We start from the raw sequence: 24,408 nt of genomic DNA, 5'->3' as shown, positions 1-24,408 counted from the left end.
TTTTGTGTATTTCTTTTACATTTTCGCCATGAATTTCACCCATCGTGATGCTAAATCTGCATCGGTGTGTGGTATCTGCAGGCTTTGCTGCATATTTTAAGGCTGATTCTGCATTGTCGGTCTTCTGATGCGTAGGATTATGGCCTTCGTAGTGGATGATGGCTTCCCCTCCCTGCTTTCAGTACTGTGCTATTACAGGAATACAACATAGAAATTAATGGTGATGGCGGACCGTCATATGTTAGGCGCCAACAGCTACGAACGCATCCGATACTATGGATGGAATCTGTGATGGCGGCTCCTAAGTGGAACCTCCGATGCAGAGCTGAACTGAGTCTATTTACCTGTGTGCCCACCCTAAGTTTGCCAGTTAGAGGGGCTTTATTATCCATTGTTGATAGTAATGACACGTCGGATTTGCAGCGGATATGCTGTGTGGATTCGCTGAAAAATGAGAATGCTTTGAGTATTCAAGTGTTGAAATAATAGTGGATTTTTCTCCAATGTATGGGGGCGAATCAACTCTACAAATCTACATGTAAGATATTGTGCCACGACGGGACGTGCCCTAATAGATCATGTCTAATAAAACCTTCTGATGGTTTAATCAGCTACTTTTGTTTGAGTCAGTATGAATTCTAGCTTTATGAAAGTCCTATATCTTGTTAAAGGGGTGTTCGGGAGACTGGGTATTTTTTCAGGTTTTAACTGATCCACTGGATCGAACTGTGGGGGTCTTAACTGCTGGGACCCTCACCAATCCCAGGAAGGGGGTCCCATTTCTCCTCACTTCCGGGTGGCTTCTCCCATCTGCAGTGATATCGGATTGAATGAAGCGCTGGCTGTGCATGCACTTGTGTGACCACCACTCCATTCAATCTCCTCCTTGCTGCAGGGGGTGCAGTAAGCCCACGGTCAGAAGGAACGGGGAAATGGGACCATTGTGTGCAGTTTCTTCCAGCACCAAGCGGCGCTGCAGTTTCTGGGCAAACTCGTTCTGCTGCGGTAGCTGGGAGGACATGGCGGCAAGAAGATGGTAGGGGCAAAAGTTTTCCAAAACTTCCTTTTGCATCGGGGAGCAGAGGATGACTGTGGGGCACAACAAAAATTATTCCACCTCTGCCTGGGTGTAAGTCCACACAGTGCTTGGGATATGGAGCTGATGGGTTGAAGCAGTTACATACGGTGCATACCTCATAAAAAAGATTACAGAATAAGCTGTTAGCTTGCTGGTTGATCTGTGCAACCGGCGATGGCAACTGCTTTTCTCTGCAGTCATTGTAGGCTACAGTCACCTGTGTGGCTACACTTATTCATTCAGTAAGCTGCACAACGTTACACCCTCATGTTCAATCTATGATGTATGTTGGGTTTTAGACATCCCTAAATTCTCTTAAGGGCTAATGCCCATGGCCGGATTTCCGTCACGTGACACCACAGCTACTCTGTTCTATTGAGCCTAATAGCTGAATGTTCACACTGTGGAATCTCGCAGCATGAAATAACCGGCAGCATGTCCTATTTGCCGCGGGAATACATGCAGCCGGCTTCCATTATAGTCAATGGAAGATGGCCGTCACGCTATACTTCTATAGCGTGAATACCCTTCCCCGTCCACCGCCAGTCTGCATGTGGGACTTGCACAGTTGATCCGGTAGGGGAGTATGGGGTCTTTGGGGGGGGGGGGGGGCGGGGCGTGACGGACTCCGCTGCGGTATTCACAGGCAGAGCCCGTCACGGCTGTAGGCATTAGCCCTTAGGATGTACAAGGAAACTTTGTTTAAAAACTATAGTAACGCTTCTTTACATAAATAGTGAGTTTTTAACATCATGTATGTCTATATTGTTAATCTGAATGACTACAAATAGAGGACTCCCTGGCAGAAGGTAAAGTCCCCCGATACAAGCACAGAATCATGACTGACTCCTCTGGTGACGTTTTCTTGGCAGACTGTTTTTGTGGGGTGGTTTGCCATTGCCCTCCCCAGTCATCTTTTACCCTCCAGCAAGCTGGACATTCATTTTACCGAACTCGGAAGGATGAGTCAACCTTGAGCCGCCTACTTGAACCATACTGGGTTTGAGCCCACAACCTTCAGGTTGTGAGCGAGATCTTAGGACTGCATTTCTGCTGCCCTAACACTCTGCACTACATGAGGATCTAAAAATGCTCCTTGAAAGCGGTGCAAAATCTGCAGTTTGATGGTATGTTTTTTATTTTCTCAGCTGTATTAAAAGCACAGTTGGCTATATCTGTCGCCACTTTTCCAGTTTGCCCTAACTAATGTCTCATTTACACTGGACAACAGTCATCTAAACAGCTGCACAAGCACTGACGTTACTGCTAGGGTTGTAAGCACTAGTGCAGAGCGTTTAGGCAGGTAGACCTCATTGCTGGATCGCGGACGAGCATTTACACAAAGTGAGAATCCCGCAATCAAGCCTTTTTTTTTTTGAAAAATAGGATGAATTGTAATTTTGATAGAATGGAAAGTGATGCACTTAATACATTGGCTAAAGATAATACAATAATGGTGAAACCCGCTGATAAGGGTGACGCCATAGTTGTAATGGATGCCACCTTTTACAGCGGGGAGGTGATGAGGCAATTAAGGGAGGTTGGAGTATATGAGAGGTTGAACCACAACCCTACCCTGAGATTTCACTCACAACTGCGTATCGTGTTAAATGAGGCCCTCACTGAGTGACTCCTTGACAATGGTCTCTTCACATTTTTGTATGTGGAGCATCCCGTGACCCCGACACCACCTCATGCTGCCGAGCTTCTTTTGCCTAATACTTCTATTTGGACAATTTTGAGGACTCGGTGTTTGGATCCTCATGCTCAGCTTTGCATGACTGCGTATCCCATTGTCCGCAGTCCTGTTCCTCCACTGTCAACAGTAGTCTGCCATCATATATGTATCCCATCGTCCGCAGTCCTGTTCTTCCACGGTCACCAGTAGTCCGCCATCATATATGTATCCCATCGTCCGCAGTCCTGTTCTTCCACGGTCACCAGTAGTCCGCCATCATATGTGTATCCCATCGTCCGCAGTACTGTTCTTCCACGGTCACCAGTAGTCCGCCATCATATATGTATCCCATCGTCCGCAGTCCTGTTCTTCCACGGTCACCAGTAGTCCGCCATCATATGTGTATCCCATCGTCCGCAGTACTGTTCTTCCACGGTCACCAGTAGTCCGCCATCATATGCGTATCCCATCGTCCGCAGTCCTGTTCTTCCACGGTCACCAGTAGTCCGCCATCATATGTGTATCCCATCATCCGCAGTCCTGTTCTTCCACGGTCACCAGTAGTGGGCCATCATATATGTATCCCATCGTCCGCAGTCCTGTTCTTCCATGGTCCTTATTTCCTAGTGAGATTATTCACCCATTCATCACTTGCATCACAGAGACAATCTGGAAATCAATCCAAAATGACTGCAGGTCCTGCAATCTGATGCTCATGTTACACCTAAGTGTTCAGAAACAGAAGTGAGCGTATGCTACACAAGTTCACCGGAGTTTGTGGTTTTATAGTTCCCAAGGAAATGCTTTACAACCCTATAAGCCAACGACCACGTACGCGCCTCAAGGTTCTCCACTGATCTTGGAGATGCCGGTCTTTCATGAGTTCCTGGATTTGTGGTACATTGAATTTACCAGCTTTTGCTTCTCCATCGCAGGAATGTTTTATATATTTGTAGCCAAGACACCTTCCATTTCTCTTCAATGGCTTTACATACTGTTTCATCAACCCACGATAGATGTGTAGCGGTGGCGAAATGTACCATATGTACTAATAGTAAGCAAATGCTGGCGGGAAAATAAGGTTAATAATATAACAAAAATAGATAATGACATCAGGAATATCTCAAAAACTAGAGACCTTAAAACGAATGGATGGTATTTCCGTAGTCAGCGGCACAAAAGTACCCAGAATAAGGTCTAAAACTCCAGGCACCATAAAACTTTTTTTTTGTTCCCCAGTATTACCGCCGACGTGAGATAAATTTGGCTTTCACCTTTTTATGAGTGGTTTTTTTTTTTCTTTTTTTTTTTCCTTCCTCTTGATTTATATTGGGGGTAATAGGTTGAAGTGGATGGGCATATGTCTCCTTTTTATTTTTTTTCAGCCTTACACGCTATTACTATGTTACTGTGACTCACTATAGTTGAAACACTGTACTTCATCAGATTTACTCTTGTTAATCTGTAGCAATAATGTCTTTGCTGTAGGGGATACAATCATTGGACTTGTCTCATTTCACATCCCAACATATTCTAATATTCTTCTCAATCATCCAGGTTCCTCAACATGTCTGACAAGAGTGAACTCAAAGCGGAGTTGGAGAGAAAGAAGCAGCGTTTGGCTCAGATAAGAGAAGAGAAAAAAAGGAAAGAAGAAGAAAAGAAAAAGAAAGAGGTAACCGATTTAAATGACCTCTTTTCTTGTAATCTTAGAGGGTAAGGGACATTTCAAAGCCCGAAAGTCCCCCCCAAGTTTTCACCCAGCTGCTGGGGGGCTGGCCTCTGGAACCCCCCACTGAACCCAAGAACAAATGGCTGGTTGTCTCCAAGTGAGTGGACGTCACGTATTCGCACTACTGTTTCATTTCACTGACAGAGCTGGAGATTGCGAAGCCCTTTACTTCCTGTTTCGCAGTCAGCAATCTCTGGCGCTCTTATTGAAATGAATGAAGCGGCATCGTAATTGCATGACCTGCTCTCCATTGCCTTGGAGACCAATGGGAACACCATTTTTGGGATCAATGGGTGTCTCAGTGGTTGCCTCTCCCCCCAACAGTCTATCAGTTTTCACTTATCCAGCGGACTCCAGAATACCCCTATAAACAGGAGTCGACCATTTTCCTGATGTCTGTTCTAGTAAATCTACAATCCCTATTGAATAACCATTCTGGTGCAGTGTTTCTTTGTTTCTTGCCAACTGGGTGTTCTATCCTGCTTATCAATAGACCATATCCCTACACGATTGATGTCAGCTAAACCCACCAACTTTGGCAGTACCAGCCAGATGGACATGGCTTTGCTCTGACTTTTCCCTGGCTACAAACGGGAAAGAATTTAATTAGAGAGGAAGTCATACACATGGGCTGGGGGTGCAACGCTTCTAGTCCATAAGTGACCAAACAAGGCAGTTACGCGGGTCTTCCTAATTAATATTTAAACCGCCAGCTAATGCGTTTCAGGGACGCAACCTTCTCTTTAGAAACTGCTGTTAAAGTACGCCAGCGCTGCAGACCCGACTGCACAGTTCGTAATTTGTAACGACGGAGACACATGTTCTGCTGCACATACAAAGTTATAGGATTTTTATTATTTGATTTGATTTTTTTTAAACCAATGGGGTTTTAAACAGTAGTGTTCAATCTAAATCATTATGGGAGTTTCCAATGTTATTTCAGACGTCCAAGGGCTACATGTTACATTTTTTGCCCTGTTGCTCACACATGTACAGTCCATTAGTCTACTGAGGGTACGAAAAGAGCCCAGGAATCTAGCATGGTTGTTTCATATCTTTATTCAATATAATGGGGTGATTGCACACATGCGGCTCTATCTGTTGGACGCTGAAGCCATGAAACCCTGGCGCTTTTGATGCTTGTAGCCGATCGCAGACCTTAGTCTGATCATGGAAAAAGGAAGCGTTTGACTCCTCTATTAATTAAATGTCCTACAGCGCCATTCTTCTCCCACAGGCCAATAAGGTATGTGTTTAACCCCTTAATGACATGGCCTATTTTGGCGTTGAGGACCAAGCGATTTTTTTTCGTATTTTTTTCCATCTCCATTTTTCAAAAGCCATAACTTTATTTTTCCGTGGACGCGGCCGTATAAGGGCTTGTTTTTTGCGTGGCGAGCTGTAGTTTTTATCGGTGCCACTTTTGCGTACATGGACAATATCGTAAAATTTTAAAATTTTTTTTTTTTTTTTTTAATGATAACATGGAGATAAACTGCATCAATTCTGCCATAGATTTCTTTTTCTTTTTTTTTACAGCGTTAATCATGCAGCATAAATGACACAAAATTTTTTCTGCGGGTCGGTACGGTTACAACGATACCAAAATTTGTTATATTTTTTTTTAGGTTTTTACACTTTTTTGCAATAAAACCCCCTTTTTTGGGGGAAATCTTTTTTTTTTTCCTCTATAGCTGCATTCAAAGTCCTGTAACTTTTTTTTTTTCCTATGTACGGAGCTCTATAAGGGCTTATTTTTTGCGAGACGAGCTGTAGTTTTTATTGGTACCATTTTGGTGAATGTACGGCTTTTTTGATCACTTTTTGGGAGGCAAAATGCTAAAAATTAGCATTTTGCCTCTGTTTTTTAGCTTTTTTTTTTACACTTTTTGTCGTACAAAATGAAAAGTGTGTTCAACTTTTTGTACACGTTGTTACGGACGCGTCAATACCAAATATGTGGGGTTTTCATTTTTTTTTTTTCCCCCTTTTTTTATGCTAATATTAGAAAAAGCATAAAAAAAGGGGGCTTTTTTACATTTTTTTTTTTTACATTTTTCTTTTTTTTACATTTTTCTTTTCTTTTTTTTACACTATTTGAGTCCCTCTGAGGGACTTGCAGCAGTATGCCTATGATCGCTGTCATAAGGCATGGCAGAGCTACTGCTCTCCCATGCCTTATCGCCTATACAGCGATTATAGGCACAGGCAATACAGGACGCCAGTGTCTGGCGTCCTGTTGCCATGGCGACAGGCCGGGCTCTCGCGATGACATCGCGAGAGCCGGCCGGAGACACAGAGGGATCGCGATCCCTCTGTGAACTCTTTCCCTGCCGCGATCTACTTAGATCGCGGCAGGGAAGGGGTTAACAGCCGGGGCGCATCTCCGATGTCCCCCCGCTGTTGCAGTGGGACGCCGGCTGTGAGTGACAGCCGGCTCCCGCTGCGGGATAGCGCGGGATCTTATGTGATCCCGCGCTATCCCCAGGACGTACCGGTACGTCCTGTTGCGGGAAGGGGTTAAATGGATACTTTTTTACAAGAATCTATGATATTGAATAACGTAGTCAGTACCCACCAGACAGAGGCCAAACGGGCACTCCTTTTGGCCTCCAGCTAAATAATCAAGCCCTATGGACATGTATAGCATCTATGCTAAACATAAAGAAAAAACGAGTTGGGATCAACCCCTTACAATCGCTGTCATTACTTTGATTGTAGTAGGTAAGTGCTGAACGGAAAGAGGATCCCAGATAAAAAGCAACTATAGAGACCACGCTTTTTCTATTTATTTTTTTTTTTCTCTACTCAGCATAACGATTATTTACAGCATGCCCTCAAGTGAGACTGTGCCTGCAAAATGGCAGTGTGGGTGTGGAACCTATAAGTGGGTGTTAAGAGGAACAGCCTTGGCATTCGGTGTGCCACAAGATGGAATATATTGGAGTATCAATTATAATGTAGTTACAGCTGTCAGGTTTCTAAAGTGTACAGTGTTTTGTCAGGTTTATATTTTTACAGAGTCATTCCATGTTAAGTGCTCTAATACTCCCACCTTCATGTCTCAGATTTTGTTTAAAATTTGTATATTATGCACCCATGCTATCAAAAGAAATTTCCCGAGGTTTTAGATAACTATAACCCCATTTACATGCAATGATAATATGGTTCAAACGATGGCATATGAGCGGTAAACGTTGCCATTGTTCACTCTTCGGCTCAATGACGATCTTAAGGTCACCTTAAAATCCATTGTTTAGCCGGAGAGAGAGATGGCAGGGAGCGCACACTGTGTTCTGCACGGGAGGCGGAGATTACATTGTATTCTGCTGACAGCCCTCACGAGAACAATGGAGCTGTGTGCAGAGCTCAGATTACATGCTGGGCTCTGCAAAAAGCTCTTGGAGGCCCTTTTTCATGCAAATGAAGCTGATAAAGTGTTAATGGACATTAGTGTCCATTAACACTTTATGCAAAAGAATTGCTAAAATGACAATCTTTCAATTGTTTGAAAGATTGTCTTTGCGTGTAAATGGGCCTTTTGGGGCGTTTCTTTTGATACCATGGGCATGTAATACACAAATTTTGAACAAAATCTGAGATATGAAAGTGGGGGGGGCATTAGACCATTTGACATGGAATGACTCTGGAGTATCGTCTTATAAATTGATGTCATATCACTTGGGTGCGCTTTTACGTCAGTGTGAGGGAAGGCTTTTTGGACACCGACCGATCCTGAATTTGATTACGACACTGCTCTGGTTTAGCGCTGCATCCCCTTCTCTATTTCTCTGCACAGCAGTTGGCCAGAGCACCTCTATGCTGGGTAGACTGGGAGGATGCTGCACTAATAAATATTCGATCTGATTGTATCCTTGCACCTAAGGCCACCTTCACATTTGCTGTAATTGCTTCCGCAATGGATAACCTGCAGCAATTATCCTGGAAAACTGCGATGTCCTAATGGTGCGGAATCGGCCGTGGCTTTACTAGTGGATCTGCTGTGGAGCGTTATACTTGTATTGCCAAGACTGAATTATAACAGAAATCCACAGCGTAAATAGACGTGTTGTGGATTTGTCGCAGAAATGTTCTGCTCCATGTCGAGGAGACTTCTGAAGTTTCCTCCACGTGGCTTGTACTAGAAAAGCTGCAGAACTTCCACGGAGATTCTACCAGTAGAACACATTCTGCGGCATTTATGGCCCGTGTGAAGACGGCCCAAAGACCACATTGTTGCTGCATAGTTGGAACTTCAGGGTGACGGTTCTAGTGGGAAGGAAACTGCAGGACTAATAATAATGTAAAATATCACACTAAACCCTTTGAGTAGCCACCCAAAAAAATTCATATTACCATGCCAATAGTTGTTGTTATATGCAATGTTGTAACAGTTTTAGAATATTTTAATTGAACTATGGACCCTTTTATACAGGGGGAAAAATCGTTTGAACAAGCGAACAATGACAGGCGTTTGCTTTAAAATGCAGGCAGTTTAGACGCACAGATAATTTATTAATATAGGTATATATATTTATTATTATTATTAGTGTGTGTGTGCGTGCGTGCGCGTGTGTGTGCGCGTGTGTGTGTATATAAAATATCTCAATTGTTTTATGTAAAGGAGCTTGAAGTCATTAGTTACATTATTGTTTACTGGTAATCATTGATGCTTCCAGCAGGGGGCGCCAAAACTTTTTTTTTTCTGTAACGCGAACGGTGGTGATTGCCATGTTATTAATGTTCATTGGTAAACAACCCATAGAAGTCATTATAAAAGAGAATCCATGCTTTTAAATGCAACAATTAATTGTTCTGTTTGTATTTTTTGAGGTGGGATTAAAGCTCAGGACAATATAATTGATACCTAAAGCCCTTTTACATGACACACTTAGCATGCAAATAATTGTTAGATCACGTGGTTTGCATGATTGTTAGGGGTAAACGCTGAACGATCAGCAATAAATCGTTAGATTATCGCTGGTTGGATCTTTCATGCAGACCTAAAAGTCATTGGTTTGCTGCAAGATCTTTGGTATAAACAGGCGTTAAGACTTACTAAATAGAAAGCCATGGCAGAAGGGTTGACGATCGAAGCTACCCAATTATTCAGCGTGAACACATGGCAAGTGAACGCGATACGATCGCTACCTTACTACTGGCCACATGCTTGTTGCAATATATCTTGTAGCGTAAAATCGCCTTTAGTCTCTTTCCCTTAAGACCCCATTTAGACTGACAGATGATTGCTCAAAATTAGCTCAAACGATAGTTTGAGTGACAGTTTTGAGCGATCCTCTTTGCATAGTCTCTATAGTAGCTAAGTAGCTACTTAAGAGCTATGTAGGCGGAGCGGGACACCGCTATTCCTTGCCGAACAATACAGCTGTTTTGCTAAGCAAACGGCTTTATTGTTCTCCGCGATTACAGCTTGTATCCCACTGTGAACTACCAGCGGGATGCGAGCTGAAAAGAATCTTATCAGCGTTGCTGACTGATAACAGCCAGCAGCGCTGATAAGAGTTCATAACTCAGTTCAAGAAAACTAGACTTGAGCGAGGAACGACTTGTCCACGAAAACTGCACGATGTCTGTGCATTTAGACACAACGGTTCTTGCTCAAAAGACGGCTTGTTAAATTCTCTGAACTTTTCCCTTTTTCGCTAGACTGATCAGAAGAAGGATGCCCCCCCTCCACAGGAGGAGTCTGATTTGGAGAAGAAGAGGAGAGAAGCTGAAGCCTTACTCCAGAGCATGGGGATCACCCCTGAGCCCCCACTAGGTAAGGACCTTGATGCTTACACTTGATTGCATGCTCACTTGCATGCTTGCTTGCTCTATGCTAATGCTGCCTGCACAATCTCCATGCTGCACCTTCCTCACCTTGATTTAAAAGCAGAATAAAACAGTCAGTAAAACACTAGGGGCAGTATAGAGCTCAGCCAGGACACTGTAACCACTGTGATTTATAAGATATAATGTATGTGGAACTGAGACTTGTGGGTATCGCTGTCAGACAAGGATGCAAAGTGACAGCGTTCAGATTTTTGATGTTCATCCGCGATATTTCAGTTGACAGCAATGAATATTTATTTACTCATTTGACGCAAAACTTAGAGATTTCAATAGGAATAATAAAAAAAATGGTCCTCTACCTGGACGTTAAGGTTATCTGCTGTTTTTGGGTCCCCCTGGTGTTCCTTTAATTCACTCTGACTAGGTCGTCCCAATCTGTCCTGGCCTGGTGGCCACACATGATCAGTAGCTCAGTCCTTCCTGCAGGATCCTCCTGTCCACGGGCAGAGGAGTTACTCCAGCGATTACTTAGACCGACCGCAAGATGGACGATCAGAGGGAATAAAAAGGACACCAAGTGACCTCTTAGGCCTCCCTCACACAGGGCGTTTGCAGAAACGTTTTGGCTGCGTTTTCAGGATGCTAAGAAAAAAAAATAAAAAATGCAATACTCACCTAGCCACTGCAGTCCGGGTCGCGGCCGCTGGTCTCTGCCGCTCATCCGGGCTTCTCCAACACTCCCAAGTCTATTGCCGTAGGCCAGGTTTGAGAACCCTGCCTCCAGCAATAGAGTGCCGGCAAGCTCTTATTGGCTGAGACAGTCAATGAAGGGCTGTGATTGGACATCGAGCAAGCAACCAATCACAGCACTCTATTGCCGGAGGCGGGGTTCTCAAACCTCGCCTACGGCAATAGACTTGGGAGTGCAGGGGAAGCCCGGATGAGCGGCAGAGACCAGTGGCTGCGACCCGGACTGCAGTGGCTAGGTGAGTATTGCTTTCTTTTTTTCCTCTAGCTAGCTGGGACTGATTTTCGGGGTAGGGCTTCTATTACAAGCCCTCACCCCGAAAATCCGTGAGCGGTTAACACTGCAAAAACGCGGCACCAAGTGTCGCCGCATTTTCAGCAGCGCTGAAACCACTGCCCATTCATTTTGATGGGCGATGCAGGGCTGAAAAGGCCCCAAAATAGAACGTGCATCGCTGTCAAAGCGCAGCATTGGAAGGCACTGCGTTTGCAGCCCTGTGTGAGCAGCCCCATTGAAATGAATGGGAGTGTTGTACAGCGTTTAGCGCTGGGCTGAAAAGGCAGCGTTAAACACTGTACAAAATGCCCTGTGTGAGGGAGGCCTAAAAAATGTATGCACAATTTGTAGATTCAGGAGCGATGGGAGCAATTTTCAGAAGCAAAACATATTTTGGCAATAGGTTTTCCTGATCTGTCAGACAAATTTTATCATGGACAAGCTCTTGGGATTTACGCCACGGGAGTATCGCGATTAAAAACAAAATGCGCCGATGGTGATCACGGAAAAATGCATGTTTTTCCACGGTCTCCATTACTGCTATATTAATGGAGACCTCCCATGGCATAAATCTGCGGAAAATTGAACATGCCACTTTTTTTATCACTTGTAAAATTTTGCATGTCTGCATTGAATGCCAGAAAGCTATGAGGTTCAATAGACCCTAATAGCTGCAGAATTCATGTGCGGATTTACGTCGCGGGAACCATGGTACAAATCAGTTTGTAGACATTCGCAATAAAAGGGTGAAAAAAGAGCGTTGGAGCTACTCCATGGGTAGCTATAGAACGTTCGCTGGTGACTAGTGGTACAAGTTACGTGGGAGGTGCTACCGGCCAGACGTGTACCTGTATAACACAGGTCAAGGACCGCACGGTGCAAGTGGAAGAAAAAGGAAAATGGCTCAAGCGCAACAAAAATGGTGATGATGGTACAATATAAAAATGTTATTAAATGAGGAGTGTAACCAGAAGAGAACGCGGTTCGAGGATAGACCTATTCAGTAAATGCTGGGGCATAACGTGCCAGATGGCTGCAGTGAGTGTTGCCATACCAGCACGGCCAATAAGAAAGCTATAAGGAGAGGACCAGGTTGCAGGTGTGGCTCCTGGTGTCTGAACTGTAGTTATGTTATGCCCCAGCATTTACTAAAGCGGAGGTCTTTCCTTGAAACGCGTTTTTTGTTGGTTATACTCCAAATTTGATAAAACTTTCATATTCTAGTATCTTCACCATTTTTTGTAGTCGTTGCAGCATTTTCCTTGGTCTTTCACTTTGACTGTGAACCTCTGTAAAAGGACTTTTTCAGAATAACAGGCTATCCCCTATTCACATGCGCAACCGCCACTGGATTTGTTACTGAATGATTCAGATACCCGTACTTGGGGTTGATGGCGTCCAACTCCTGGGATGGGGCAAAAAAATTGCTTTTCAGGGAACACTCATTTAAAGGCCAAGTCAAACTTTTAAAACCTTCTGACCTGTCATATTGACATATCAGAAGATTTGCAAGTAAGACAGGTTACCAGCAGCACAACCTTTGTAAGATCAATCTGAGCGAGGTGATTTTCTGCAAAGCCCAAAAGTCCTATTGACCAATATAGTCCCAAATCGTCCAACATATAAAGAGGAGGGCAGCAGTACATAGGCCTACATTTCTGTCCATATTTTCTTTATTCTGCGACACACAAGTGCGACATTTCGACCCGACGTGGGTCGTTAGCGACAAAGACCCACGTCGGGTTGAAACGTCGCGCTTGTGTGTGCCGCAGAATAAAGAAAAATATGGACTGAAATTTACGCCTGTGTACTGCTGCCCTCCTTTATATATTAGAAGGTTTGCTTGGTTGGGGTTTAGGTGCTGAGATCAGGCAGAAGCACTCATCTGAGCACTTTGCCCATTCAACCCTCTCTGTTGCTGCTCATAGTAGTGTACGGGCTCCATAGAAGGTATATGAAGTCTGTACATTGCTCACGATGACAGCTGAACAGGCACCGTGCCCTGTAGGGTTAGCTATTGATGGGGGGTCTCAGCAGCCACCTACTCGCCGATTAAAACTTCTGACATGTCAAAAGTTTGTAAAGGTTAGTTATGCGTTAAGACCCCTGATTGCGGGAATCTGAATGATGATCTTCAGCGTAAATGCATGTAGCAACTTAACGATGAACGATAATTAATTTGCTTATTGTTCGTTCAGTTTATACACGCGCACAAACTGAATGGCAATCGGCCCGAGTAAACAGACAGTTGTTTTTTTTTTTAAAATCTATAAACGACTGCCTGTTTACTGTAAATGGAGTCCGGCGAGCTGGAACGATCCCCAACCCGCTCTACCTTTACTCCATTGATCGATGATCACTTTTGTGTAAAAGCACAGGCATGATCATTGCTTCGATAACTGTCGGGCCAGTCGTTTCGTGTAAAAAGGCCCGTAGTAGTAATATCATAGATAATTCTTTCTCTGTGGGAAATGGCAGATTTCTTCTAGCTTTTCAATAGATTTCCTAAACGGAGTGCCGCTGGTCAGTGGGGGGTCTGTGGACGGACTGGTAGGTCGTCAGTTTAGACTTCAGGGAAATCACTTTGCAAAGGTCTATATCGGATCTGTAACACACTGGCACTTATAGATCCTGGTTATTTTAGGAAAAACGTACTTCATGTATTAGATTTTCTCACTTATTTATTATAAGCCCTTACAAGGCACTCTAAAGCCTTGTCTTCTCCCCGCTAGCCCGCTTTGGCCAGGTGTCCGCATCCTAGCCGGCGTTAATTGGTTTGTTAGTGCTGTCCTATTAGTGAATGGATTGAGGCTCTGCAGGTGGCCCGCTGGGGATTAAAAGGCAAGTCACTGGGAACGGGCCAGCCCTTGTGAACCAGCCACACTTAATTTCCCCACACTGCTTATCGGTCCCCTCTTCAGATGACCTAAATACACTCAGTGTGGCCGGGCCGACACGAACAATGGAACAGTTGGGAAGTGCGCTGATATATAGTGTCGGCTCACAGCGACGGCCCCTATGTTTGCACATCTTACCACGTTTGGCAGCCAAATCTACACAAACAGGATTAGTTCGGATAATTTAATGTATACCTCTGTCTTCTATTGAAATAGAACTACATTTTATTTCCGTTCAGTCTCGCGTCAGATGAATATGTTCAAAAATTGTACAGAAATTGGTCTTAGTCGGCACTAAACAATCCGAATGCCATCCAAGTGATATATTCCGTGCGCTAGTACGGCTTAATTCACCTGAAACAATAAGATACCATATTGAATAAACCACCGTAACATATGGAAGGACACACACACGCACACGCACACGCACACACACACACACTATATTATCTAGCATTTAAAGGGGTATGTCTGTAAAGACCTCTCTCTATGAGCCGTAGTGGCAAACCACTGCAGACAGGGTCTCTTACCCTGACTGACTCGGCCCGTTGATGTGTTACCTGCTACCAGTCCTCTACAGCGGCCACTATACCAGTACTTTAAGGCAGCAGAAATGCAGTCCTAAGCTCTCGCTCACAACCAGAAGGTTGCGAGTTCAATCCCCGCAAGGTCCAGGTAGCCGCCTCAAGGTTGACTCGGCCTTCCATCCTTCCGAGGTCAGTAAAATGAGTACCCAGCTTGGTGGCGGGTAATAAGTAAATTACATGAAAGCGCTGCGGAATAAGTTGGTGCTATATAAATACCAAGATTAATTTATTTTACTTTCTAGTTGGACAGATCTTCCTCTAGCAATAAAACATAATTATTGGGGGTCTAAGAAGCTGAACCTGCAGCTTATAGCCGATTGCCAGACTGACTTTGATAATGGAAGTCGCTATCAAGTTGAGACTGGTCAGACTGTTTATAGTAGGCAAAAGGGCTGTTTTTTTGTAATAGACTGTTTTAGTAAATGAGGGCCTTGTATTTTATAATCTATACACACATACATGCACTCCTTTTCTAAAATAAGGGGGTCGTCCGCTAGGAAAATAAAAATCTTAAGGAGTTGGTGGCATTAAAATAACTTGCTCTCCCTATTAATGTCTTGACACTTCAGTCTCCTTTGGTCTCCACCTGCATCGAGGCAGGTGATCCCATGCCGTCTAAGCTTGTAGGTGCTAAAACCAGTGATTGGCCTTGGTGATCACAGACTTGGGTGTCATGTGATTGGTTGCACAGGTATAAACGGAGACCAAAGGCGACTGGCGCATTGTGCATTTTAATAGGTTTAGTGTAAGGGTACTTTTACAATAGACGATCTGTCGGGCAACAGATTCCCGACCGCTCACCCCAGCGATAGTCGTTCCTGTGCCTTTTAAACAGGAACAAGCATTGCTAACTGAATAGAGGTGGAGCGTTCGTAAGAGACTGACTGCCTGTTTACATGGAACGATACATCCGTAGTCAGTGCATGCATTTTATACCTAATGATGATAATTCAGATTCTTGCTAGATCGCGGGAATATGGACGATAACCGTTCCAAGTAAGGCTGCCTGGACAGGTGATTTTTCTTCCCCCCCCCCCCCTCCTCACTGCGTTCCGATAATCCGACTGCAGGAAACGCAGCGAATGCTTTCCATAGACGACTATGAAAAGCTCAGCCCCGCTGTCCATGAGCGGAGAATCATAGCGATTCTCCCCTCACGGGATTTAAATCGCAGCATGCTACGATTCTCCACGGTGAGCCTATCTGTCAGACAGGCTCAGCGCAGAGACCTGCCAGCTCTTCCCTGCTCCCTGGCAGCAGCGATCTGCCGCGGGATATTGCTATGCCCTTGGACAGGAGGCCTAAATCATCCGGGCTAGTTTTATTTTAATGCAGTCTAAAAAGTTAACCCACAGGCGCTGCTTACGGGTTTGTTTAGAATTGTTGACACTTTTTGGGGAAAAGAAAAACTCATTGGACTTCCCATTTAATTCTTAAGGCACATTTTAGAGATCTCTTATATGTTCATTATTGGGGGGTGGTACAGCAACCTGTTCCTGCTGCTATATATCAAACGTAATTCTATATCCTGCTCCAAGTCATTAGTACATCTTAGTAATCAGTAATCAGCAGGCATTTATAAAATAAGCTTTTGCCATTTTGTAGCTATCATTTGCAGAAGTGGCACCAATAATCTAAGACGCCAGGTAACATTGAGGACTGTTTTTGCTTTCGTCAGTTCCTCGCTGTCTATTTTCTATACGTTTATGATGCCCCCCCCCCCCCATAGTCTGGGTTTCCTGGCACAACTGGCGGAGGTGGCGCGCCCGGAGGTCATGTCTCCAGATAGACTTTTCTTGTATTATTATCTAAGCCTGCGGTGGGGAACTAATCTTCTCATGCCTCATTATGCTTTCACGAGGCGTCTTCTCTTGTTCAGATTACATGCTTAAAAAGGGAGGAGGAAAAGGGATTTAAATGTAAATGATTTAGTAAATCCTATGTAACCTGCCAGCACTTCTGAAAGAATATAGAAAGTCTTCTTGATGCGGGCAGCGCCTCCTTTCTTTCAGGGGGGATTGGGAACATAGAACTGTGACTTCTGCGTCTTTGTACCCTCCTATGTAAAACGTATCCGCACATCTGCCGCCTCCTATATGGTTACATCAGACTGCGGATAAAACGGACAAGACCTCATCTTTATAAAAATGGGACAACCGACTCTGTAATTATAGACCTGCAGATAGTTATGTACGGAGTCGTTACAAATGGCTTATTATACAACAAGAGAAAAGACTTTGTTATTTTTATATATTCGGTGCCAAATGATCTGGAGACGATAAGCCTCGTTTATCAACACTGTAGTTGTCCATAACAACCAATCACAGGGCAGCTTTTATTTTGTGAACAGCCCCGTGATTGGTTATATGGCGCAGAGGGTTAATGCAGTCCTAAGCTGTCGCTCATGAAGGTTATTGGTTCAATCCCCGCGTGGTTCAGGTAGGCGGCTCAAGGTTGAGTCGGCCCTCCATCCTTCCGGGGTCTGTAAAATGAGTACCCAGCTTGGTGGTGGTGGTGGAAATAAATAAAAAATACCAGAAAGTTCTGCAAAGTATGTTGGTGCTATACAAATAACAAAATGTTTTTTAACAAGGCTTAAGGGCTGTTTTTCTGTTTTGGCTGAACTGGTCCTTTGTGGTTCACATGGGATTTTTAAGTCCTGAAGTTCCAGTGACTGCCAACAGAGGTTGGCTAAAGGGGAAGACGACCTCTCCAATGATAAGTGTATTATAGTACATTTATTATCGATCCACAGGATAGGTGATAAATGTATGATTGTTGGAGGTCCAACCCCCGGATTCGCAGGGCTCACAAGACGGCGCAGTCGAAGATGAGAAAAAAAAAAAATTTTTTCTTTTACTTTTTTTTTTTTTTTTTGTGTGTTCCTCAGAACGCATCACACATTGATTTCAATTGGACTTAAATACATCCCATCCCGTTCGATGTACATGCGAGATTTCCTGTTGTAATCCATAGCAAACACTTCCGATCCTCTATCACGCAAGTGGATTGGAAATTCACAGAAGCGGCGCGAGGTGGTTTTGCATGAAAATCTGCTCGCATTTGCGGGTAAAGTGCACTTTGCTGAGCAGGAAATCGGGGCGAGTTTCTCAGCCTGATTATCGTGCTCGCCCGTGTGCAGCTAGCCGCACAGAGAGCCAAGTAATCCGCTCTGCTGTGTCTCTAAACAGCAAATAGGTGGTCCCACATGTGCACTCCCGCTCCAGTCACTTGGGGGACTCTGGGTGCGCTGCTTCTGTGTCCCTCAGTCGGAAGCAGGGTTGCCAATATGTTTGTTTTTTTTTTTCTCTTCTTCTCCTGAACAACGTATCCCCAAATCACGGACAACTGAGGCTTTTTAGGATGCGGTACGCAGGTGCTGCAAAAAGATGCGGTATGCAGGGGATGCGGATTTTGGTTGCAGAACGGTTGTGGAATTTGCAGCTGCAGATATTCTGCAGCATGTCCGCCCTGTGCAAACACAACCTAAGGGTTCATTGACGCGTCACTGATTTGCTGTGATTTGTTGCAGACTTTTTAGTGCTTATCTGCAATAGATTTTCACCATCTTAATTGACTTCAAATTGAAAGGGTGAAATCTGCTGCAGATCTGCACCGAACTCAGTTGCTCCTGGATATAGTTTATGTCTAAGCTGGGTACACGGCTGTTATGGCATGACCCTATACACACCATCATTTAGACATTAACTCCATAGAAAGTGCTTGCTTTGCTACTAGGCTTCCCAGGGTCGATAATTACCTGTAGTGGACATTTCTGAAGAATTTTGCACATTTTAAAAAAAATCTTGTACAATTCCCACTTTTTGGGCTTTCGTGAAGTTAAGCTATATTCACATGCACCCAATTTCTGGTAACTTTTGCAACTGTCCTATTTATATGCATGGAGTTTGCAGCAATCCATGCACATGCCACAGAGAAAACCCCATTCAGAGGCGACTGCTGGATTTACTGACCCAAACTGTCACCATAATGGGCATCTATGGTTGGGACTGGTCAGTAGATCCCGCAGTCGGGCTTTGACACGCATCCGTATTATAGTTGCAGAAATGCGATCATGTGAAGCCGACCTTAGCCTGCTAAGTGATTGGGAGTTCAGTTAATTCTAGCCTTCTGATTGCCCTAATACAACAGTTTTAACACAGATCTTCTTGTCCTGCGAGAGGTTATTGTTTGCCACTAGATGGCAGTGCTGATCTAAGTGTATTAAGGCTATTCAGTCACAAGTCTCACTCTAAGTTACCAAAAACATAATCCCGAGTAAGGATTCAAAGTCTAATATCATTAAGGGGTGGAAATATTTTGCCGACATTAGAGTTAAAATGCACACAAATTTTCTAGCCGCTGAAACCTCATTATCTCTTAATGGCAATATCTGATTTCAATGAGCTGGGTGTGTATATATGCTATATCTCACACTAATAGGTTAAACAGCTTGCTAGTAAATTGGCCTTAAGGTGCATTTAGACTGAATGATTATCGTTAAGAAAATCGTTCAAACTGGGAAAACTGAACGATAAGCCTTCAGTTTAAGCGCAGTCAAGGGCGAACAAGTACCATAGAAGTCTATTGTGTCCAAAATCTAAAGGCCCTTTTAGACACTATTATTTTCACTCAGCCATCTTTTGAGCGATAATCATTGTGTCTAACTGCACTGACATCCTGCAGTTTTCGTTAAAGGCCCATTTACACCAGCCAATGATTGCTAAAAAATCGCTAGTCAGCAATCGTTTCATCGATAATTGGTGTATCTAAATGTGCGCCCATCATCTGCTTTTCATGCACTGCCAGTTGATCATTAAATTCGGTCCAACCTAAAAATCTTCATTCAGCCTTAGCAGCAGCTCTCCATGGGGAGTCCTGATAGCATTGTTTCCTGTAGAGAACAAAGGATCTGAGTGCAGATCATGGCCTTGGGCTATTAACTGCATTCAGTGAAGGCTTCATTTGCACGCTTAATTGGTATTTAAGTACCTGAGTAGCTACCTAATAGTTTATGCAAAATGATCACTCAAAGCTGTCACTCAAACTGTCCTTTGAGCGATCATCTGCTGGTGTAAATGGGCCTTAAGCCATCACTGATCTTTGAGCATGCTGAAAGACAATGATCAGCCTTATTAGGGATTCACAGCGGGATACAGCTGATACCATTGTTTCAGCTGTATCCCGCTCCCTGATGACAGCCGAGGTATGAAGAACAGAGCGGTCCAGCTCTGTTCTCCATACCCGGCACGGAGCGCTCGGCTGTATAACAGCCGGGCGTTTCGAGGAGAGAACAGCTAGATGCAGAAGACAAGCGGGGCTACCCTGCTTGTCTTCTGCATCCTCCGCTCGGAGCGCAACATTTGAGCGATCACCTTGCGCTGTAAAAAGAACAAGAACAAGAAAAGATTTTTTGCGTGATAATCGTTGTCTAAACCAGGCTTAAGTATTATCCAATGTTCTCTTGATGGGTGTAGAGTTAAAAAAACAAAAAAAACTAAAAGTCAACCAGACGACATGCGCATAAAACAGTTTCCTGATGCATAAGGGAAGATGTTACATATGAGCATATTGGGGGGCATTCGTAAAGTTTTTTACATGTATGTTTCTGTGAAGGCACACGGAGATGCCGAGGTGCACCTGATGCATAAAATGCTGCGCGCCTCATAATGTATTCGTTGCATTGTGTCGGGGGGGAAATTACATGAAAACTAGATCTGGAAATGCCGGTCTCTGTGAATTTCCCCCATAGACTTCCAGCTTGCTGTACCTCAACTGATTTGACTTAAAACTTTTTTGTTGAAAGTTTTAGAATAGCATAAGATATCTGAAAGGCCTTCAGTGCATCTAGAGCGAGTGCAGATCATCAGTGCCACTTCTTAGTCATGGGATTACTTTTTCTCACCATCAGTACTTTTATTTTAATAATGGAGTCCCTGTGTGGTAAGTGCTCTTTATTTCTGGGGTTCAGATTTGCAGTCTATAAATTAATATTTGCTTTGTTATGGCAATAGACAGCATGGCAGAAGTTATTGCACGGAAAGGCAATTAACGCAGAACTCTATAGAAGTAAAGCACTGGATTTATTATTGGGTGCTTCAGCAGATTTGAACGACTTTTAAAAAAAAGTCTAAATGGAAGCCAACGACTGAACGCTGAATGAGAATTGTTCCTTTCTCGCTTATTGTTCATTTTATGTAGGCATAAAAATCATCACTGTCTCATTCACTTCAGTTTAAACACTGCTCGTTCAGTGTGTCACATTCCTGCAAGTCAATGTTAGACAAGCCTTGTATACAGTACAACAATACAAGGCTTGTATAAAGAGTCTATCATTGACTTGCAGGAATGCTGCCTTCCAATAGGTGGCACTGCAGAGGTATTATTTCATCTTCCTGAGTTGCATATTACCCAGAGGAGCGTGAATGGCCTTATAAGCCTCCTCAATCACCTTCTAGGTGCTCTCCCTAAGGAAAAAAGATAGCATTCCTGACATCCACTTGTATGATACAGAATGATTCTTGATAAACAAGTCAAAGATGAATCTGCCTGTCTGAACAGGCTGCACGAGAACTAACGAGCTAGCGATGACATCACTCGCTCGTGCAAACGAGAACCATTCAGTGTAAAAGCACATGATTGTGTAGTAATCACTATGCTGATGGCATTACCCGATTATGCAACATATGGCAATGGGTAGTAAGGTTAGTATAACAGAATTGGTGATTTCTGGTAAATGCTCTCCTTAACTTCCCTAATATGATCTGTAGAGCGCTTCCCTCTAAGTTGACATTCTTATGAGACCGCGGTGCTGTAAGCAAGGACATGCATAAGATGCACATAAGTGATTACGCCAGTAAGCGTACCTTATGTCCTCTATTACTGCCTATGGTTGGAGTTAGAGGGTTTTCTATATCTAGTCTGCTGGTTTTCTGCGTTGGGCAACCGGGCAGTACAGGCTGGAAGGAGTCCTGATCGGGGTGTCCTCGGGATGTTGTGCCCTGCTGCCCAGTTCTCCAGAAGTGCTATACAGCACCTTCAACCTCTAGATAGAAAGCCTTTACATTTTTAGTATCTCATATCGGTGGCATTTCCAATGCAACAGCTGCCTTTAGATCTGATATTGCACAAAGACGCTTTGGGCATCTATACATTGTCCAATAACCTCCTCCATTCAGTTGGGTGGCCAACCATGGTCACGTTCTATCTAACACACATATACTCCATTAGTGGCTTTCTGCCCAATCCTGGGGGCTGTTGGAGGTCTTATTGATGCCACCCCTTTAGTTACAAGATGATTTTTGTTATCTGAAAATCTGACCTCATAGGAGCTAGTGCAGACAAAACCTATTGTTCTGGGGGAGTTTAGCATCATGATTGCCAGATAAATGCGGCTGCTACCTTCTTTGCTTTGCACTAGTAATTATTACTGTTCGTATCGGTCCGTGGATTGGTAATTTAAAAAAAAAAAAAAAATCTTAACTTTTTAAGTAACTTCAAAAGGCCCCCAAGCATGTAACCAGATTGCTTGCTATGTGCCTCCCTTACATCCTGTGCCATGGAAGAAGTTGTGCCGTTTACTTACTACTTATGTGCCAAAGGTGGCCATACATATGAGCCTGGGACCGACCGACTGTGTATATGAGATCTCAGTTTGGCAGAGGTCAAGGAGAGAAAGAGTGGGGCATGTTGAATTTCAGCTTGCCCAATCCTTGGTTCCTCAGTGCAATTAGCCAGTGCCAGCAATGCCTGACTGTAGCTTATCCTCTTACCCCATTATGAACGTGCACACGCTTGGCCGTACCAAAGGTGCATGTGTAAGGGGGTTGGGTGGGGGGGTGTAAGAAATTGCTGTTGGCCGAATGAGTGTTCTTCCAACAGCTGTGTGTATGAGCAACTTTTAGTAGTAGTCTTTTCATTGGCTTTAGAAGATGTGCGCACTTCCTTGTGAGAACGCCTGGATATCGTAAATCATTAGTGGAAAATTGCCTTCTACTTCATTAGGGTTTTTTTTTGCTTTCCTCTAGATCAACATTAGGGGGTAATAGGCTGAACTGGATGGATGCATGTCTTTTTTCGGTCTGACATACTGTGTCTATCACAGTTTCTAAGTTTCAAAACTTACACCGTGGGTGAATTGCATCCCCATACAATCTGTTTTGAGATACAATTGACCCGTGGTGTAAATTTTTGAAATCTGCAACGCATCAATTCTTTGGAGCAGATATTCTCCTTTTGTAATGAATGCAAAGCTTTGAGCAGAAACTGGTAAAAAGATATATTTTTGGGGTGTTAGATTTCTAGCTAAGAGCAGATCTGCCAATTAACGTACAATCTGTGTGGCACCAGTATTATCGCCTCCTCTGGGCTAGTGCATATATAAGGGCAGAGGGGCTGATGATTATTATAAACTAGGCAGATGTTTGCACACTAAGCTCATGGCAGGAGTAGAATGTCCTATACCTTCCTCATCACTTCTTCATTCTTTCCCCCCCTCCTCTTTGTCACCAACATGTTATATATAAATGCATGAATAAGCCAGCATGTGATTGGTAACGCTCTCTCTTCCCTTCTTTTTCCCCCCATTTTTCATCTCCTCCATCCACGTACGCTTCGGTTTGCCATCCTTCTGGTTTTGTTACCCGTTTTGTTTCTTTACCAACTCTTCATGTTAACTTGCTTTGGAAACATCTTAAGCGGTCCATCCCCTGCGAATAGTAACAGAGGATACGTGTCTGTTTCACTATTTAGTCCCTCCGCCAACGTCACCTTCCTCCAAGTCCGTGAGCACCCCAAGTGAAGCTGGAAGTCAGGACTCTGGTGATGGGACGACTGGAGCCAGGTAAGTTGTTTAAATGTTTTAATGGTGGTTTTTGTCATTCTTTTCTCTTTTCAGAACTTTAACAAAGCTGATTTCTCCATAAACGTAATGAAAATGGGTTATTGGTGCAGTATCGCTAACCTACAGACTTTAGATCGGCGCCACCTGTAGGCAGTACATTGTAATTACTGCCACTCTTAAAGTTCCTGATGTGTGAAGTAACAAACTTCTGATCATCCAGACCATAGCTGGTTTATCAGTTGTAGGACATGACACAGCGGAAGGCCTTTCTCTGTAGATCCAGCCCACCTCTCCAAACATTCGCAGCCTGGGTATGGTCGCCATTGGCAGGTGGGTTAGGAGACCCCTATTCTAGAGATAGGTAGGGGTCCCAGAGGGCGAGTGTGCATGTATTTTCAAGGGGGAGATAATAATTAGCCACTCTGAGACTCAGACAGGCCCTGAGATGGGAATACCTCGTTGTTTCCGTAAGGTTGCGCTATAAGGCTGGCCGTACACATTAGTTATTTGGCCAGCAGCTATTCCTTCTGCCCACATACTCCAAATGCGGAACACACCTATGGGACATCTGGATGCCCCGATACTGTATACGGACAAGGGTTGCAATATCTCTCCATCTGTCTGACTATCATTTTAACATTTTTTTTTTTTGGTCCTTTTTTAAGAAAATGCAAGGTATTCCTTTTGTAAAAGCTGTACAAGCCTAAAATGCAACCATGATTGACTTTCCTCCCTGAAATACACTTTTGGGTGCAGAGCGAAGATGTCCTAACA

The 24,408-nt window shown here is 43.9% G+C and overlaps 1 protein-coding gene across 7 annotated transcripts in view; it reads left to right on the top strand.

Annotated features, from left to right (window-relative positions):
* Nucleotides 1-24,408, top strand: part of DYNC1I2 (dynein cytoplasmic 1 intermediate chain 2) — a 124,063-nt gene that overhangs the window by 14,475 nt on the left and 85,180 nt on the right. For 4 of the 7 annotated variants that reach the window (XM_066575861.1, XM_066575865.1, XM_066575862.1 and 1 more), the window contains exons 3-5: nucleotides 4,314-4,431; nucleotides 10,156-10,270; nucleotides 23,490-23,634. In XM_066575861.1, the coding sequence (XP_066431958.1) occupies nucleotides 4,324-4,431; nucleotides 10,156-10,270; nucleotides 23,490-23,634 (368 nt within the window). In that variant the 5' untranslated portion in view covers nucleotides 4,314-4,323. The remainder of the gene's footprint in view (nucleotides 1-4,313; nucleotides 4,432-10,155; nucleotides 10,271-23,489; nucleotides 23,635-24,408) is intronic. The other 3 variants (XM_066575864.1, XM_066575863.1, XM_066575866.1) reach the window with 1 other exon arrangement.

The sequence above is a fragment of the Eleutherodactylus coqui genome, chromosome 8, assembly GCF_035609145.1.
Source record: "Eleutherodactylus coqui strain aEleCoq1 chromosome 8, aEleCoq1.hap1, whole genome shotgun sequence".
NCBI lineage: Eukaryota > Metazoa > Chordata > Amphibia > Anura > Eleutherodactylidae > Eleutherodactylus > Eleutherodactylus coqui.
Note: the sequence above shows the minus strand (reverse complement) of the source record. Positions and strands in the feature narration are given on the sequence as shown.